This window comes from Eretmochelys imbricata, chromosome 11 (genome assembly GCF_965152235.1).
Source record: "Eretmochelys imbricata isolate rEreImb1 chromosome 11, rEreImb1.hap1, whole genome shotgun sequence".
NCBI lineage: Eukaryota > Metazoa > Chordata > Testudines > Cheloniidae > Eretmochelys > Eretmochelys imbricata.
In genome coordinates, this window is record NC_135582.1 from 71,918,393 (window position 1) to 71,937,901 (window position 19,509).

Below are 19,509 nucleotides of genomic sequence, written 5' to 3' on the forward strand. Positions count from 1 at the left end.
ATGCTGCTAAAATCTGGAAAATAAGAGAACAATAGTCATGCCCACTGACCTTCTGTGTCCCCATTTCAAGTACTGCATGCACCATGCCCTTCTGATCTCAATGGAAACCCTTTGCTGATGTTTCTAGGGGTACTATTCAGCCCACTACATAATGGATGACGTTAAGAGAGACCCATTGTATTGCCTGGACAATAACCACACCCACCTATTGCTGGTCGATAACGGCACCCATGGACATCCAGCAATAGAGGCTAAGCTACGGACACAGTTAGAAAAATACATTTCGGAACGTGTTATCCCAGGTTGGTGCAGTTCTCTAACTTCAGATCATTCTGCTCAGGTGCTACAGGGCTTGATGCTACAGAACATACTATGGGAGGAAACAAGTTTTCTCATGTTGCCATGCTATGGATGACAAGTGTTTTTGCTCATGTGCCTAATAACAAAGAAGGCTTCTGACGGTGTACCGTCAATGTGACCCATGGTGATTTGTGCGTATTTCAAGGAGAACATGCTTCTTAAAGGTACAAATAAGAAGAGCTTACATACTCATGCAATAATCTATCTGAGGTTCACCACAGAGCACAATTTACTGGGTAAGGTGGGTTTCAAGTACTATATGGGATAAACATTCCTTTCAGTTCAGGAATCAAAGCAATTTCACTTGCTGTGTCAGAGGAGATCACCTGATGGGCCCAGGTTGCTTTCCATCCTTACTCTCTGTGTGTTGGGAATTCATCCCTTTTGACAGATGCTGGTGTGATGGGGGAAGGGTTGCCTGAGGAATCTGGGATTTGCCCTTGTGTCACACCTCTGGACTCAACTAGCTGTATGTTTTAGGCCGACTGTTGCTTCTTGTTTATTATGGTGTTTATGGTCTTTATTGTGTGGTACTTTGTACAGCACATGGCACGGTGGAAACCATGACTGGGGCTCCTAGCCACTATGTTAATATAAATAATAATAACTGATGCTGATTATTAGCCACTACATGAATTATTTTGTAATAAATAAAATCAGTATTATACATTAGTGTTATTAAGTTTATATTCACTCAGGCAATAAAACTGCACAAACATATCACATGGCTTTAATTTCAATAAATATGCTGTTTGTTATCAACTAGTGTTTAACATATGAAACTCCTATTACATAAACCCTTTAGATGTAATTGTAGGTGCTATATTTTGATTTTCTAATGATTAAATTTTACATTCATGTTAATGGTCCTTCAGCCTAACTTCTCGATTAATTTATTCCTTTAATAATTACTAATGTATAAATCTACCTACCATGATCCTATGTGTGTGTGCGGGTATATATTTTTGTGTATAGATAGTACAAACACAGGATTGCGGTAGGTAGATTTAGAAAAGAATCTCAGACTTTGACATAGGCCTAAACAGTCTGACACTCCCAATTTCCGGTCGGGATTGTAATCTGAGCTAACATACAAATGTTTCAGGTATCCCCCACTCTATACCAGAGTAATTCAAAACCTTGAACTCAAGCAGTCCCAAACCTGTGTGTGTGAAAATTGTAGATCTAAATTTACAGCTCAAACCCTACCTATCGTAAAAGCACAATTGTGCCTCTGTGCACAGCCCTGACCAAGGAGCGAACTGACCTGACTCATGAGTAGTGTTGGGCCTCTGAAGTACAATTCCTTCTCTGCTCCTGTTGGGTTCTAGGCAATATACCTGAATACTAAAGGGTCAGAAACCAACATGCAAATAAGCTCCCCCGCCATCAAAATCATGTCATTTTTTTTAAGCACTGTACATTGGTAATACTAATTACTTAAGACTTTAGCCTTGCTTTGTTACTTCTGGGAAGACTCCATCTCAGTGTTGATGTCTGACACTAGATTAGGCAAAATGGGTTAGTGAGAATAACTAAAGGTCATGTAACAATGGAGTAGATGACTTTTAAAAGAGTTTGGTTAAATCAGCTGAAAGCCAGGAATACGAGTATTTGTGTTTAAAATATTATCAAAGCTAAATCCAATAAACCACTGTATAAGTGGTTATTGTGAAGTATAAAAATTGTTCAAATACATCAACACTGCAAAGTGAGACCCTCTCCCTTTTCTTTGGTGTATTTCAGATTCTAATTATGGTGGGAAGATTCCAATTGTGTGTTTCACCCAAGGAGGAGGGAAAGAAACTTTGAAGGTAAGTCTGAAAATAAGACAGAAAAAATTAAGTGTGTCTTGTCCCAATTTTAACTGTATTCTAGGTGAGGCTGGTAGCAAAGTATTAAGGTTGCCTGACACTTTCCGTTATTAGACCCTATTTTCAATTGTGTTTAACTTTTCCAAGTTTGGGCTGAAATTTTCCATGCCACATGTCTGCCTCAGGCGGAAATGTTTTAGGAAGTTTCAGCCAACATGGATAAGCTGTTTCTGAGAAAGAGGCTGAAGAAAAAACCAGACCAAACTCTGGTGAACTTTAATTTGAGAATCTGTACTGCCCTATGCTTCGGAGCAGGGACTTGTGTTAGATGTGCCTTTTGCTGTTCCTGTGAATATTCACTGAAATTTGAAAAATCTTAGTTCACACATTATCAGTAGAGACTGTCTAGAGTTTAACAGCAAAATTCTGTGAAGATTCTATCTGCACTGAGCATACTCCATCTCAATCCCATTCAGGACATTCCCTGCAATTGCAGCTCTGGGCTATACCAATTGTCACAATTCAGGGCAGTTGCATCTGTATTTCCCCATCATGGTCCACAAGGGCACCCACTCTATGCCCTTCAGCAGTCACCTCTCTTGGGTGGAGATGCAGGTCTCTCTCTCTCGACTGGGTTTTTTTCAGGCTGCACAGTTCCCTGCCTCTGCTGTGATATTCCCAGCAACCCAGACTGCTTGATCAGGCCAACGTCAGCACTTGGCTTTCCCTCCAGAGCCTATGAACAGCTGTAATGGCCAACAGTTAACAAGTTACCACACAGCTCTTTCTAAGCAAACAGGGTTATTCTTAAGGTGAAAGCATTACAGAGAAAACATATGAAAAACAATAAAAGAACCTACACACGTGTTAATACGTTTACTAGAGATCAACCCCTCTCCCCCCACCCCTAACCCCGCCAGGGCTGTGGTGGGAGTCAGTCCCTCACCAACGGGTTCTTCTGTGGTTACTAGTTCAGCTCAGAACTAGTACCCCTATAATAACTTAGTCTTTCCTGTATACAGCTTGGCTTTTGATTTTGAACAGGTTATCAGTAGAGTGTGGACCTCTTCTCAGGCATAACTTCAAAAGGCTGGGAATTTGCATAACTGGAGATGGGGAAGTGCATGCAAATTTCCCCTAGAGATTTTCCAGGCAAACCACTTGACAGATTATCTGAAATCCCATTCTTATCTGACACGCTCAGTACAGTCCTTTGAAGTTCATCACACTTCCCAGGTGTAACAAGGTGCTGCAGGGCTATCTTGGCTCTTGCCCCATTGGGCTGATAAAGTCACGCGGAGACCCTGGATTCAGTAACCACTGGGGCAGTTTATTTACAGGTTGTGCTCCCACCACCTTTACCCTCTGAGGGTGAGCTACCTCCCTGCTTCCAATCTCTGCCTTTTCCCTTTCTGCCTGCTCACCCCTGGCTTCCTTCCCCTGAGGCTTTTATACAGCCCTAGCCTAATTAGGCAGCAGCTGTCCCTGCTTCCCCAGTTAGGGCCAGGTGGTCTCACCAAGTCCAATTTACCTCCCTTAACTGGAGCTGGAGTGACACAGGGCTGGCTCAGCAGTTCCTGCTCAGCACCCCTGCCACACCTGGGTTCACATCACATCTCTCCCAGCATACGATCCCAGTCCACAATAGTACATTACCTTTGCATTTAATACAATGGACTCCAAAGATACTTAAAGTTAATACTATAAGGTTTCCAAGGATATTGGAAGAAATTGCCATATCTTTGTAACCATGTGTCTCAGAGGCTCACCAATTATAGGGCATTGTGGGTAGTGCTATGCAGTGCCAGGAGGGGATACCGAGGCTACAGGTTTGCATGGGGAAATCTGGTACAATATTGTGGCTCTTCTGTGATTCATGTGGTGGAAATCTGTGCTGAAGGTTCAAGGTTCAAAGCCTCCTGGTTACAGGGGGAATTGCTACAGTCACACATAATAGAATTGATCCTAGTGCCTTAAAATGTGTGAATCTATAACCTCATGTCTGGGGCTGCATGAATGGCATGGACCATCTATAATGAGCTGGATTGTGTTCCAGAGAAGCTATCTAGGCAGATGAATTGAGTTATTGACACTCTTGTCAGGTGAGCTGTAACCCAAACTTTTCAAGATGTGTTTATAAAATACAATAAATCCAGTACAAATAATCAAAGCTGATTAGTACTTGTCTCATCAGAAGAGGATTAGAAATGATTATCAATCTTGTTGCTGCCAACACTCACGGAGATAGATGACTTTAATATATAAATGTATCATGCCAATTAAACTTATGTTATACTGATGATCACAGTCCCATCAAAATCAATACTAAAATTCATCTGTATAATTTCTTCACCAATGTTAATTAATCAATTTGTCAATGCCACACACAGACTGTGAAATATTAAAGTATGTCCCCAGAGTCACTGATTGAATGATGTTCTAATATGCCTGCATTAAGTAGGCTTTACCCACAGGTATTTGCATCTGGAAGCATTAATTAACATAGATTTTTAATTGTTTCAATACACTCAATCTTAATTTTAATAGTTAAAATTGTTCTTTGTTTCTAAAGCAATATCCATTCATTTAACATCACAAATCAAATATTTTTAAGATCAACTTCAGGTTGTTTTAGGTGCCAAGTTTTAGGCACCCAAGTTAATAATTTTGGCCATGACTCCATCACTTATGTCCTTATGCATCATATAGAACCATTACTCAAGCAAACAGAATGAGTTCTACATTGTACTGAGTTTAAGGTTTAGTATTCTTAACAAAATATAAGTAGCCTAAGTTTTTCCTTGGATATTAGGAAAAACTTTTTCACTAGGAGGGTGGTGAAACACTGGAATGCGTTACCTAGGGAGGTGGTGGAATCTCCTTCCTTAGATATTTTTAAGGTCAGGCTTGACAAAGCCCTGGCTGGGATGATTTAGTTGGGGATTGGTCCTGCTTTGAGCAGGGGGTTGGACTAGATGACCTCCTGAGGTCCCTTCCAACCCTGATATTCTATGATTCTATGATACTGTAAATATTAATCCGAAACCCAAGTAACTAGTGCATAAGGCATTCAAACTTAAAATCAGATGGACGGTTCTTGAAGTGTTTAATAACTTTGAAGAATAACTGGCTCATAATCCAGACAAGAGTCTGTGACAGTCTGACCAATTACTTGTCAGTGACACTGGAATGTTGTTCAGATGTTCATGTCTCAGTTGATACAGCTCATGGCTGGAGTGATCATCTCCAGAAGCAGATAAAACTTTGTTTTAGTCCAAGAAGGTATAGCAGTAGTTTCCAAGCTGTCAACTTCTCCTGCTAAAAGAGACCCCAACTGAATAGTCATGCTTGATAGGTCTTACTGATGTCAGCAATTGGCAGAATCTGAGAGGGGGCCATACACAAGGCTTGTGTGTTTCTTTTCTGATCGTTGGCTTCAGTTTAAGCAGAATAGAAGTGGAAATCTTTCAGGCTCCTTCCTTATTTTAACGTTCGCTATGCCCCACACAGGAAAAGATCCTTGGTCCAACTGGCATGGAAAGCAAGCTGCTTATGTCATATATCCATTGTCCAATTGGAAGGCATACTATGTGCTTGTGTTTGACTGCTCAAGAGTAGTTTTTGTTCAATAAATCTGCCTTTTCCCCCAAGTATTTTCAGATCATTAGTGGACGTTCTCTCTGCTCTGTGGTCACGTGCCTTTATTTCTCCTGTCTCATTAACATTCAGTAAGAATGGGGTTCCACTGGATAAACTTCTGTTGCTAATGGCAAACTAAATTAAAGCCACCTGCTGAGTATTAACTAATAGATCTGTATATGCTCTTTACGACATAAGGCTGACGTGTCCTCATTCTAATGTCTGGTTAAATAAAAGGGTAATTTTTCTAACTCAATTGAGCAACTATCTGAGTAAATAGTGATATTTACTGAGTAAATAGTGATATTTATCTTCTGTGATATTTAACAAAAATTATTAGGTGCATTGTGTGCAATTAATAAAAATACAATCTTAATAATATAACCTGATATTTACAGTAATCCTGTGTGGATGTAAGGGTCTGGTTCCCACACCTTCAGCAAATAGACCAGAGCCCGCTACGCTACTGGTGCTTCTCTTGAACAAGAGTGATACCCATAAAGCTGGCAAGGAGAACTTTCAGTTCATTTCTCAGGAGGCAGCATTGTCCAATCTTGGAAATGCCTTCTCTTTTGTGCAATTTCCTCCTTCTTTTCCTGTTTTCTTTATTTACTCTGACATTCACCCCACTATGCTTTTTGTCCCTGAGCACCCATGCAACTCTCCATGGCCCTCTGCTCTTACTGAATTAGAGCAGGGGTTCTCAAACTGGGGGTTGGGACCCCTCAGGGGGTTGCGAGTTTATTACATGCAGGGGGGTGGGGGAGTTGCAAGCTGTCAGCCTCCACCCCAAACTCTGCTTTGCATCCAGCATTTATAATGGTGTTAAATATATAAAGAAGTGTTTTTAATTTATAAGGGGGGTCGCACTCATAGGCTTGCTGTGTGAAAGTTTGAGAACCACTGAATTAGAGGCCATTGTAGAGAACTGGCATTGTAATGTCCCTCGCTGGTAATAGTGAAAATATTGGCTGGAGCTGGGGAATTCTTCAGTGCCTGCACACAAGCCATACCAAAAATTGTTCACTTGGTTACTGAACAGTAGACTTCAAATAGCCTGAACGTTTATTAATGACTGTTATCTCTCTCCCTCTCTGCTGCATTTTCCTAGGCTATCAATGTTGCCATCAAGAGTAAAATTCCCTGCATAGCAGTGGAGGGCTCAGGCCAGATTGCTGATGTAATAGCGAGCTTAGTGGAGGCAGAAGGCACTTTAGCCTCTTCATCTGTCAAGGAGAGGCTGCTCCGATACCTGCCTCACACTGTTTCAAGACTCACGGAAGAGGAGACTGAAAGCTGGATCAGATGGGTAGGTGCTTTGCCATAGTGTTAATGAGACAGAAAGGAGCGGGGTGTGATGGTGCACTCCACATGCTGTATGGAAGCAGGCTTATGAATATGGTGTAACTGGAATATGCTTCATGCAAAAGGTCTCTTGTAAGGTATCATAACAAAGGTTATAAACTACTGAATATGTTCCTCCTATGTGTATGCGTGTATCATTCTTGTATCTGAAGCTAGAAATATGAAGTATAACTCTGAGGTCCTATTGTAATTATGCAAAGTGTGGGCCATTAGTGGTGGTTTAGAGTCTTGATGGCTCCCATTGACTTGGATAATTGGTTGTACACGGTTTATTTACCTGCCAGCCTTCCTGTGTACGTGGGCCAACCCAGGAAGAATGGAGACTAGAGGTCCTACAATGACATGGGACCATGTCACCAGGTAATGAAACCCATCTTAAATCTGGTACTTTTCCATTTAGAAGGAGGGGTGGGGACCCAGAGAGACAAAAGATTCCCGTCTTGTGCCAAAGCCATAAAAGCGGGTGGAGCAGGACAAAGGGGGCTGCCAGTCATGAGAAAACCCCTGCTTACCAGCTGAGATGTCTGCTGGAACTAACAAGGACTCTACCAGGGGAAAGGATTGGGCCCATACTAGGAAGGAGTCTAGTTTGTGAAAGAAGCTTATTGGAACCTCTTTGAGGGTGAGCTATTCCCTGTAATCAGTTTTGTAATGTATTAGGCTTAGACTTGCGTGCTTTGTTTTATTTTGCTTTGTGACTTACTTTGTTCTGGCTGTTATTACTTGAAACCACTTAAATCCTACTTTTTATACTTAATAAAATCACTTTTGTTTATTAATAAACCCAGAGTAAGTGATTAATACCTGTGGGAGAAAACAGCTGTGCATATCTCTCTATCAGTGATATAGAGGGCGAACAATTTACAAATTTACCCTGTATAAGCTTTATACACAGTAAAATGGATTTATTTGGAGTTCAGACTCCCAGAAAGGCTGAACACTGGGCTGGGAAAGTCCCTGTTAACTGAGAAGCCCCTGGGCTGAGTGAATCTCAGTTTCAGTGAACTGCAGAGAGGTATGTCCCAACCTCTTGGTCTGTGCTGGAGCTGACTGGAGAGTCTAACTCAGCAAGACAGGAGTGGAGAGGCACCTGTACTGGCAGGAGGGTTGTTCTCAGTGGTATTCCAGATCATCGAGTGACAGTCCCGAGGGGAGTCTCTGTGACCGAACCTGTCACAAGGGGGACCAGTGGGGAAAGGGCTACAGTTAAGCACTAAAGTATTTGAAACATTTAAAGAGCTTTCCTATAACAAATACGAAAACACTTTCTCTCACAGTGCACATTTAGCCTGTGCAACTCCTTGCCACAAGATACCTTTGAGGCCAAGAGCTTAGCAGGGGTTTTAAAAAGATGGGATGTTTACCTGGATAACAAGAACACCAAGGGTTACTATAATGAGGATTAAAATGTAAAATACCAAGGTGCTTAAAGAAGGATGTAAACCCCCATGCTTCAGGGCTCAAGCCAAATTCTAATCAATGGATGTGAGGAAGAAACTTCAACTAAGGGCAGGTTATCCCATAACTACTTACTACATGATTCCTTACACCTTCATCTAAAGTGTCAGCTACTAGCTGCTTTTCTTGGTAGGATACTGGACTAGAGGAACCACTAATAGGCTAACTGATAGGTCTAAAAATGTAACTGTACACAGGGAATCGTCATCAAGCGGGTTTGTTTCCAGTACAGTTCCACAGGAATTGGTTCTTGGCCCTGTGCTATTTAAAATTTTTATTAACGACATGGAGGAAAACATAACATCATCACTGATAAAGTTTACAGATGACACAAACTGGGGGAATGAAAATGAACTGGACAGGTCAGTGGTTCAGAGTGACCTGGATTGCTTGGTGAACTGGGCACAAGCAAGCAATCATGTTTTAACACAGCTAAATGTAAATATAGAGATCTAGAAACAAAGAATGTAGGCCATCCTTAGACGATAGGAGACTCTATCCTGGGAAGCAGTGAGATTTGGGAGAGGGGTGGATAATCAGCTGAACATGTACTCCCAATATGATGCTATGATCCAGGGATGTATCAAGATGGGAATCTTGAGTAGGAGCAGAGAGGTTATTTTACTTCTGTGTTTGGCACTAGTGTGACCGTTTCTGGAATCCTGTGTCCAGTTCTGGTGCCCACAATTCAAGAAGGATGTTGTTAAATTGAAGAAGATTCAGAGAAGAGACACGGGAATGATTAAAGGATGAGAAAACCTTATAGTGATAGACTCAAAGAGCTCAATCTGTTTAGTTTAACAAAGTGAAGGTTAAGGGGTGACTCAGTCACAGTCTAGAAGTACCTATATGGGGAACAAACATTTAACAGTGGGTTCTCCAATCTAGCAGAGAAAGGAATTTGAAGCTGGACAAATTCAGACTGGAAATAAGGCGTGCATTTTTAACAATGAGAAAAATTAACCATCAGAACAACTTACCAAGGGCCATGGTGGATTCTCCATCACTGACCACTTTTAAATCAGGATTAGATTTTTTTTCTGAAAGTTCTGCTCTAGGAATGATTGTGGGGCAGGTCTCTGGCCTGTATTATACAGGAGGTCAGACTAGATGATCACAATGGTCCCTTCTGGCCTTGGAACCTTTGATCTGATGAGCAGGGCAGCTCCTATGTAAACTTTGTAAAGAAGAAAAATGCTGGGGTCTGGGTTGACTGACACAACCATTCACTAAACAAGCATTATAACTACTGAATGTCTCCGAGCTGACACAGTATCATTCTGTTCTTTTTCCATAGTTTTCTTATGGCAACAAGCTTACTATGTTAAATGTATAACATTGCTCAAGTTTCTTCACTTATTTCCCCCTCCTTTCAGGCTTAACAATGCCATGGACAAGTTCCCCCTTCCCCTTCTAGACTGGGCTGAAGCTAGCAATACTAAGTTTGTACGCACACTGGCCACTCTTTCATCACAGCAGTACACCACAGACACCCATCTCCTGCAGTGACGTATAAGCTCACTACTACTGTTCACTGGGTGCAGATAAAAAATTAACGTTGTCTTTTCCCAGCAGATTTGCTTTTCCCTTACTACTTTAACACAAGAGAGAGGCCTCAGGACACTAGACATCACTATGGGTGGTTTACGTGGCTTATGCCTTCCTGCCATGATGCCTGAAAGTGCTTGTCTGCAGCGCTGCCAGCTTGGAGATGTTGGCATGCTCAGGATAAAAATCTGATTCCCTTGCCACCTAACCAGCAGGCTGAGCTGTTTCAGCTGTGTTTCTACCCTCTTTAACAGTGGTAGAAAAAACTGAGTTGATGAAAACCTTAATGTTTAATTATTTTTAGAAATGCAGTGCATAATAGCACTCACTCAAGGACCCATTATCATGTGGTAATTGGCTTTCTCAATTTCTTTTCCCAGTGCTTCATCCTAGGGTCTCCTTATCTTTCATTTGGTCAATTATTTTATGGCTGTGATCATCTCTGGGGGAATGATTGCTCGTTAGAACATCTGTTAAAATTCCTAATGTTAAGTTTATGGAAAATGTGCCATTACTTTCTGTACTCTTTTTGATTATTTTTTTCTTCTTAGCTTCATTTTCATCATGATTTTATTTTATTTTTTTTAATTAATGTCCTTTAACATAATCTTTACAAATCTAGGTGTCAGAGTCAAGCAACCAAACTTCTCCATTGAACTCTTGCAATGACTACTGTGTATCATTTGCAATTCTGTGCCCTTCTGGGAATGCCATGATGGGGGGAATAAATCTCTCTATCTAGACTGCAGCACAAGGTGGTTGTTCTGCATGGCTTATGCATATCACAAGATGATGGAGCAAACCAACTGCCCGTCTTGTGCAGTATCGTCTTTAAAACATCATATATTGGTTGCTATTAAAGGAAGGTTTAAACCTTTTATAATGCACCAAATTATGCAATACCATCCCAGAGATGGCAGAGGTAGGTATTTATTCTTGAACCCAGCTCATGGCTATGCTGAGAAGTGAAAGAACTGATAGGCTGCTGGATTCTTAATAGCTGGAGTGAAATTACAGTCTTTTAACAGTGATGTGGTATCCACCCCACAGGTCAGGAACAAAACTGCACCGTTGGCCTAAAACCAAACATGAACCTTACTTCATATATCTAAAAAGCATGATCCATGATTCAAAACTCTCAAATAGAACTGAACATTGGGGTTGCCTGAAAGTTCAATCTAGATATGGATCTTTATTTCACATCTGGCCCTGTATATTTATAGTTGGATGAACCAAAGCCTGGAATCCAAACTGAATTGGAAGACATTTGCAGTCAAGTTCTGGATCCGCGTTTTGTGGTTTTGGTTCATTTCTATTTTATTTCACATGACTCTGCTTCTCTTGGTTCATTCAGAGGCTGAAAGTGTAAACACAAATTCCTTACAGTCTCTCAGATTTCTAACTTGCCAGAAAGAAGGAAATTTCATAAAGTGTGTTGCTATGAGAACATAAGCTCTGTTTTTAGACTAGGCTAAGTGGCCAGAATAAACTTTTCCTTAACATATAAACTTCTAGATGTTTGGGAATTGGCACGACCACGGTATCTGAGATTTATTCCTTGTTAGTTTTTAATTTAGTGAGAATTGCCTAATTGGTCATCATTTTCTGTGTTGGGGGCGGGGGCGGAAGGGAATGACAAGAAATTGCCGTACATTAAAGGATCATTAATCTTACTGTTTTTAATTTGTACTACTGTGAGTTTATTAGAACTTAATCACTGGAATTCTCATTTTATAGTTTGTTTTAACTATGTTTAGGGAGAGGACTTATGATAAACAGCTCTGTGAATAATACTGTATGATGGGACATTCCCCAAAGGGACATGAGCAGATAAACCACAAAGTACTGAGAGAGCTTTAGCATTGTACTGTTCTTTTTTTGTAGATCAAAGAAATCCTGGAAAACCCTCATCTGCTAACTGTTATTAAAATAGAAGAAGCTGGAGATGAAATCGTGAGCAATGCCATTTCGTTTGCTCTGTATAAAGGTGAGCACTGAGCTCTCGCCCATTGGCTTTCATTTCATTTTGCTCTTAGGTACAAGGATGGCCTCATGGCTAGGGCACTAGCCTAGGAAGCTGGCTATTTGGGTTCAATTCCCCGGACAAGTCTGTCTCCCCATCCTGTCATGATTCTTATCTGCTGGGCCATCTCCGTGGAGGGTGGAGTTTTCAAAGGCACCTAAAGGAAGCCCCAGTTTGGACTGCCATTGATGTTAATGGGAGTTAAATTCATGGGGAGATGGCAAGTGCACCCTGCCATGAGAAACAAGCACTGAGAACAGGAGACTATCCCCTTGCCCCATCCTACATTGGTACCCTCTCCTGGCAGTTGTATGGCTGTAGAAGAAGAGAATGTGGTTCCATACTCTTACTGAAGCAAGTCAAAGTATTGGAGTAACTCAGTACTGGTAATTCCAGTGTGGAGAGGGAAGCCCACTGCAAATACTAAGCAATTAGACCCTCTAAAATGTTGACTTTGACATAATATGGAGTATTTTCTACAGATTAGGAAATGGCTGAAAACCAATACAAAAGGAGTTTCTCCAATTATACTGTAGTAGATGGATTACTCAGCAGCTTGTGGTGTAAAACTCACAATAAAAAGGCTTGAGAGCACTGGGTCAGAGAGAACTTTGATTGACAGTCAGCAATGAGGTGATGGCCAATTAATAGTTCATCTCACTAATGCTACCTGATCCTTCTTACTTGCAAATTCCATTTAATCACTGCAGTGAGATGTGCCGGGGCAAGATTCTCCTCACAGTCCCACTAGTGTATAAGTTAAACTCTATTGATTTTACACCTGTGAATGGAGAATGGGGCCCCATATCGAGTTTCCCCCCATGCTTCCTGCTACCAGTCCCATCAGGGTCGCTCTGGAAAGGTTTTGACTCCACTGAGCGGACTGTGGTCACTCACTGCTTAGTAGCAACCAGAGAGGGGAACCAGAGATATTAACTCATCTGGTGAGTCGGTGCCCCAAGGTATGGTTGCTCCCCTTCTCCCTTCCTACTTCCCCTCCCAAACTCTGGGCAGCTCTTTCTGCATGGAGCACCCATGGAGGAATTTGCTTGGGTTACTGGGTGAGGGACCGTGCCAGAGAAGCAGCACTCCCCCATTACATGTGGGCAGTCAGGGGACACATTCTGGGATGCAGTCCAGATCAGTGAGAGGTTGTGTCGCTGCCTGCCCTGTAACTCTTAAATGCCCCGCTGCTATTGTTCAGAGCCCAGATACCAACAGCCAGCAGACAAGCATGCAGTTCCCTGAGCGTGTGTCTGCCTGCAGTGCAGCCCTGGTTCAGTACTGATCCCAGCAGCCTGCCTACAACGGCCCCTCCCTGGGTCTCCACTAGCCTCGGTTACAACTTTGTGACCCCCAATACACTCCTGGCCCCGAATTTCCCCAAAACCATCTGCCCTGAAATGTTCCCTCTCCTAAAACACTCGGAGTACTGAGGTCCATTGCTGCTCTCAAGAGACAAAAACACAGCAGCTTGTTGCTTTACCTGGAGCTAATTGTCACTTCAGGTCAAACATAGTCCTGGGTTGATTTAAAATAACAACAAAACGAGTTTATTTAATCAAAAAAGGGGAATTTTAAGTGAGGTCAAGTATAAGCGCTAAAGTCAGAAATGATTAAAAATGAAAAATATTTTCTAGTGACTAAGACTTAACGAAACAACAGCCTTGCTTCCAGGTAAGATTCTTACCTCGCTTCCTAGCATCAAGATGATCTGACCACCCCCATAGTCAGGATCTCCTGCAAGGTGCTTGGTTCCTTTTATGTATTAGATGTAAGATAACTTGGGGTTCTTTGCCCATCTCTTCCATACTCAATTGAACTTTTGAAATGTGCCCTTCTCAAAGTCCAGTGCCCCCGCAGTGAGGAAAGGTGCCATGGAGTCAATGGAGAAGGTTCTGTGCTGGTTTCTTCCCTGCTGATGCTTTCTGTAATGCAGATTGATTGGTCCTGCATGTGCTGATATGCCAGTGAATGGCCACTTGACTGTGATTACCAGTTGTCTGTGATTGCACCTGGATAGAGGTGCAATCCTTTCCTTTGTCTGGAAAAAAAAACCAGTTTGCCCACTCACCAGACTTTTCTGGTTCAAACACATTTAGTCCCATATTTCCTTGACATTTGTTCAGTCCTTTGAGAGTTTACCCTACATAGACAACACAAGAATATTAATGGTCAGTGTGTATCATTGGTTTTCCAACACTATTTTACATGACACTTATTAGATACAGATTGACATAAGTGAATTGGGGCACACTGAACTGGTCAGGCCCTCTGAAACTCACTACCTGATATTAGTGAGCCTCTGGCATTGGGATGCTCTTAGGGTCACAGGCTCCCTCTGGGGAGTTACATAGACAATCTGCCTTCAGGTAATGCAATCTGTGTTTATTTTAAGTACAGTTCAGTCCATACATCCCACATAGGTACGTGTGTTTTAAAATGTGCACAACCTCTGAAGCCCTGTTAAAGCTATAAGCGAGCATTACAAAAAGACAATAGAGGCTTCTTTTGTGGCTGGGATGGGGAGAGAGTTGGGGATGGTAGAATATAAGCCAAGGCACTCTCCAATTTCTAGTCCTTACTTAGCTGCCTCTTCCTCCTCCAGCTTTCAGTACCAATGAACAGGACAAAGATAACTGGAATGGGCAGCTGAAGCTGTTGCTGGAGTGGAACCAATTGGACCTGGCCAGCGATGAGATCTTCACCAATGACCGACGCTGGGAGGTAGTCAAATATTGCACCTTGGCACAACTAGTGGGGTTGGGGGAGACCAGGAGTGAAATTCTTACATGCACCATTTATGTAGACACCGCTATTCTGATATTTGTAAATAACAATTCAATTCCAGCTCATTCTGATGTGAGCAGAAGGTATGGGCTTAAAACACACTAACCTATCAGGTATTCTAACATGGCAAAGCAAGTGCTATGGTGGCACTGCAAAGTCACAGCTTACCTGGCTTTGAAATTTACCATTACTTCCGGTAGGTTACTCGATGGCTTGGAAACTGATGGTCACACTCCAGTTCCTTGTCAGCCACAATGGTGGTGGTTATGTTAGCTGATGATTAATATTATTTTTTGCTCTGTGGGCAGAGGTCAAGGCTTGAAAGAATCCAGAGAGTGAACCACCTTTTCTAGAAGTGGGCCCTCTAGAGTCAGATTTGGGCATTTTGGGGGCAGAGTGCAGAGGGTAGCTCTGCCGCTGGCAGTGTTGTCAAAACCTATTCTGTGGCCAAATACCACACTTTATATTCAGCGTGTGTCAGTCCCACAGCTTTCATGGGCTTCAGTGCATGTATAAGAAAGAAGAAAAATATCCAGAGCTTAGACGTGGTTGTTAGTCAACTGTTAATCTGAAACATCGTTAAGACTGTGGAATAAGAAGCCTTGTTCTGCTCTGCCTTGCCAGTGTTTATGGGGTGGGAGTGATGCTTAAAGTAGAACCTTGCTGGGGGTAGCAACGTGTGTTCGTTTTTACAATGTTAACACATTTTAATCTGGAAATTCTTGCTGAAGCCTCTACATGGAATAGCTAAGTATGCTTATTTCACTCACTTCCCAAACTACAGCCATGGCTGGATTCTGAAGGAAATGTAGAGCAAAGGCAAAATATGACCAATATTTATCTGTAACAAAACATGTGAGCAACAGCAGATGGGTAGGGGACAATGAACTCTGCTCAGCCATCCACAGCTGGCCTTATGATAAACCTGGGCTTTCCCTCATTTTCTCCGTAGTCTGCAGACCTTCAGGATGTCATGTTTATAGCTCTTATCAAGGACCGGCCCAAATTTGTTCGCCTCTTTCTGGAGAATGGCTTAAACCTGAGGAAGTTTCTCAGCAAGGAGGTCCTTACAGAACTCTTTTCCAACAACTTTAGCAGCCTGGTGTTTAAGAACCTGCAGATTGCTAAGAACTCCTACAATGATGCACTCCTCACATTTGTGTGGAAGATGGTTGAGGACTTCCGAAGAGGCTTTAAAAAAGAGGATAAGAATGGCAAGGATGAGACAGAAATACGGCTGGTGGTAAGTAACCATGTGTTCCTTATTAGGAAAAGAATTGTCTTCCCTATTGCCATTATAGCAGTAATGAATTTGCATTTCAGTTGTTTAAGAAGTGCTACAAATTGTGCGGGGTACAATGGCCTTTAACCTACTGATGCATTTCACATGTTAATCTACGGCGTGGATCTTTGCATTGCTCAAGTGCTAGAAGAATAAGTGAGTCTTTTGTGTGAGGGTCATGGTTCCATATTGTGATTATCTCAGAGCAGTTTGAAAATATGTTCTAATTAAGGCCTATAAAGAACCCCAATCCATATCATTGTGGATGATAGAACTTTCAATTGAAAATGGCTCAGTGAAGGAAACGGAAATTGTTTTTTATGTTACTGGGAAGAAAAAGTTAGAAAACATGACATTTCACAAGAGACCAGCTTGTCCAGACAACTTAACTCAATACTTCAAGAGCATCTTTCTAGCCCCTTGGGTCCCATGCTACTTTTGGGTCTGCCTACTCCTACTTCTATTGCTATGTACCACCAAACTCTTCATTGCTTTCAATAGGGTAGGATCAGGCCTTTAATCCACATCTGAATTACAGAACTGGAACTTCCAAATTTCTAAGGCCTATGCATGAAGGATAATTGGACTGGATGGTCCCCTTCTGGCATTAGAATTTGTGAATCTGATTCCCTGTACATTATCTTCCTTCATGAGCCATGGAGAGAACAAGAACCTCTCCATTGCCCTGCTGCTCTGCATTAAGACAATGACTATAGTCAAATCTCATGCTTCAGGGCTTTAGCCGGCCACCTGCATGGATCAGGAAGGAATTTTTTTCCCTGATGCACATTTGGCCAGCTGGATTTTGGTCACCTTACTCTGAAAGCAACAGGGATTGGCTGCAGCTGGATACAAACGCCAGGTAGGGTGGTATAGAGAATTTTCTTTTTCAAGGTATGTCTACACTGCAAACCCTCTTCACCACACTGTGGCAGCGAATCTCAGAGCGTAGGTCAACTGACTTGGGCTTGTGAGGCTCATGCCCACGTTCCCACTTTCATCACCGGGTCTGAGTCCGGGCTCCAGCCCAAGCGGGAATGTCTACACTGCTATTTTTAGCTCTCTACTGCAAGCCCAAGTCAGTTGACACAGGTTCTGAGACTCACTGTCATGGGTTAGGGGTTTTTTTTTGCAGTGTAGACATACCCTCAGATGCTTGGCTGGTGGGTCTTGCCCACATGCTAAGGGTCAAACTGATCACCAGACTTGGACTTGGCAAGGAATTAATGGCAGGGACTTTGGGTGTTTTTGCTTTCCTCTGTGGATTGCCTGCTGGGATCATCTGGACATATCTCACCTAAACAATTGCCTGTCTTTGCTGCGGGCCCGAGACGTTGGTGGTATCTTGGTCCCTCCTCTTCTCTGCCTGTGGCACACCAGATGCTTAGTCTCCTGGGGACTGATTTTCTTTCTTTAAACCTGAGTTATTGAGTTAAATGTAGGGGAAATGGGGTGAAACTTAATCACAGAGAGATGATCTAATGGTCCCTTCTGGCCTTACGCTCTGTGAAAGTATAAACCCCAATGCTGAGCTAGGGAATTCAGACACACAACTCCCATTAAAATTAATATGAGTTGTCTGTTTAAATCCCCTAGTTGGCTTTGAAATCTTCAACCAACTCTTTGTTCCCCATTTTCTGCTGAGTTACACTTGGTGCATGGCAGTTAATGTCCAGTAATAATTTTATTGGAGGGCTATACGTTTTGAGTGTCATAAATGGATGCATGCTATATTAAAATGAAATAAAATAATGGAAGGTGTTATCAGAATATTTTCAAGTTTATGGTAAGAGGTCTGGTTCAACACTAAGGGCTTAACTAAAATGTATAGAATGGAGGTGTTTCCACCTATCATTCATCTCCTTGTAAAAATGGCATTTACCTATGAATCCATGTGTATATCCTCGAGGCTGACTGAGCCACGCTCTGCATATGAGCAGCATGGGAACAAAGATGATTTTCTGCTGCCTTTCCATTGTTTTCCATTTTGGGAGCAGCTGAGAGCCAGTTCATTCTCCAGCACAACTTAAAGCAGCCTTAACGTTGCTGGGCAGCAGTGCAGAGAGGACAAAGCAGGGAGCCAAGTTTAAGAGGTTTAGTAACCTAACATATACTTGATTTAAAAAATAAAGCCAAGGTCATTGAACAGATAGTGCCTTTACTTCCTGCCAGGATGAATCTTCTATTACAAGGCATCCCTTGCAAGCTCTCTTTATCTGGTCGGTTCTTCAGAACAAGAAGGAGTTATCCAAAGTCATTTGGGAACAGGTAGGGTATACCACCCTCTCCCCCAGCACTGTTGTATTTATTTTGGCACTTTAAGCCTTTGCAAGCATTTGCCCTCTGTCCTCCCCAGAGTAACCACCTGGGAACTCAAATGCATGATAGATAAGCTACCGATTTAAAATGTTTTACAATTTTTCCTCTCTCTATCTTCTAACTAAATGGGCCTGAGCTACTAAATTTGGATCTGGATCTGGATCCATATATGGATTTCAAGACACTCTCTTCACCTAAAGTTTGAGGGAGGGGTTGATTCAGCCTTTGAAAGGTGCTAGCTGTGAAATTCATAGCTGGACTCAGGTTTGGATTATGAACATCTTCACAGTATGAAGATCATGTGATCCAGGCATATGGTTTGATACAGTTTCTACTTCCAATGAAAAAGAGAGAGGTATATTTTTTAAGGAAACCAAAACTGTATATTGGCTTCAGGCCTCTTATCTCCGATTGAGAGCTTGGCTGATAATTGACAGTGACTGAAAGTGATTTGATGACCTCATAGCACACCGGCAGCCTATGGAAAATACAGTGGTAATCTCTAGTGTCTGGTAGGTCACATCTTTTCATGTATTTATACCTGCTCTGTATTTTGCACTCCATGCATCTGATGAAGTGGGTTCTAGCCCACAAAAGCTTATGCCCAAATAAATTTGTTAGTCTCGAAGGTGCCACAAGGACTCCTCGTTGTTCCTGTAGTTTGTAATTGTGGCTCATGTGGACCTACCTGAGCTAGCATTAATCGGAAGTGGTGAAGCTGTGCGGTTCGGGCTGTACGGGGCCCGTGGCACCCTGCAGAATTGGCCCAGCGACTAGCCTGTGTTGCCACAGCTTCACTGCTCTGGTGCCTGAGCTATCGAGATTAAAGGTAGCTTGGGTCCGTATACACAAACTGAAATCACTCCCTGTGTGGACTGGGCTGCGGGCCCCTCGTCCCGTGACTGCAGTGT

At 42.3% G+C, this 19,509-nt stretch overlaps 1 protein-coding gene across 1 annotated transcript in view; it reads left to right on the forward strand.

The window, feature by feature from the left end:
- The window catches only part of TRPM8 (transient receptor potential cation channel subfamily M member 8), a 91,405-nt gene that overhangs the window by 26,788 nt on the left and 45,108 nt on the right, over window positions 1-19,509 (forward strand). The window contains exons 6-12 of the mRNA XM_077829833.1: window positions 128-302; window positions 2,107-2,174; window positions 6,925-7,122; window positions 12,069-12,171; window positions 14,816-14,934; window positions 15,950-16,240; window positions 18,452-18,547. Of these exons, the coding sequence (XP_077685959.1) occupies window positions 128-302; window positions 2,107-2,174; window positions 6,925-7,122; window positions 12,069-12,171; window positions 14,816-14,934; window positions 15,950-16,240; window positions 18,452-18,547 (1,050 nt within the window). The remainder of the gene's footprint in view (window positions 1-127; window positions 303-2,106; window positions 2,175-6,924; window positions 7,123-12,068; window positions 12,172-14,815; window positions 14,935-15,949; window positions 16,241-18,451; window positions 18,548-19,509) is intronic.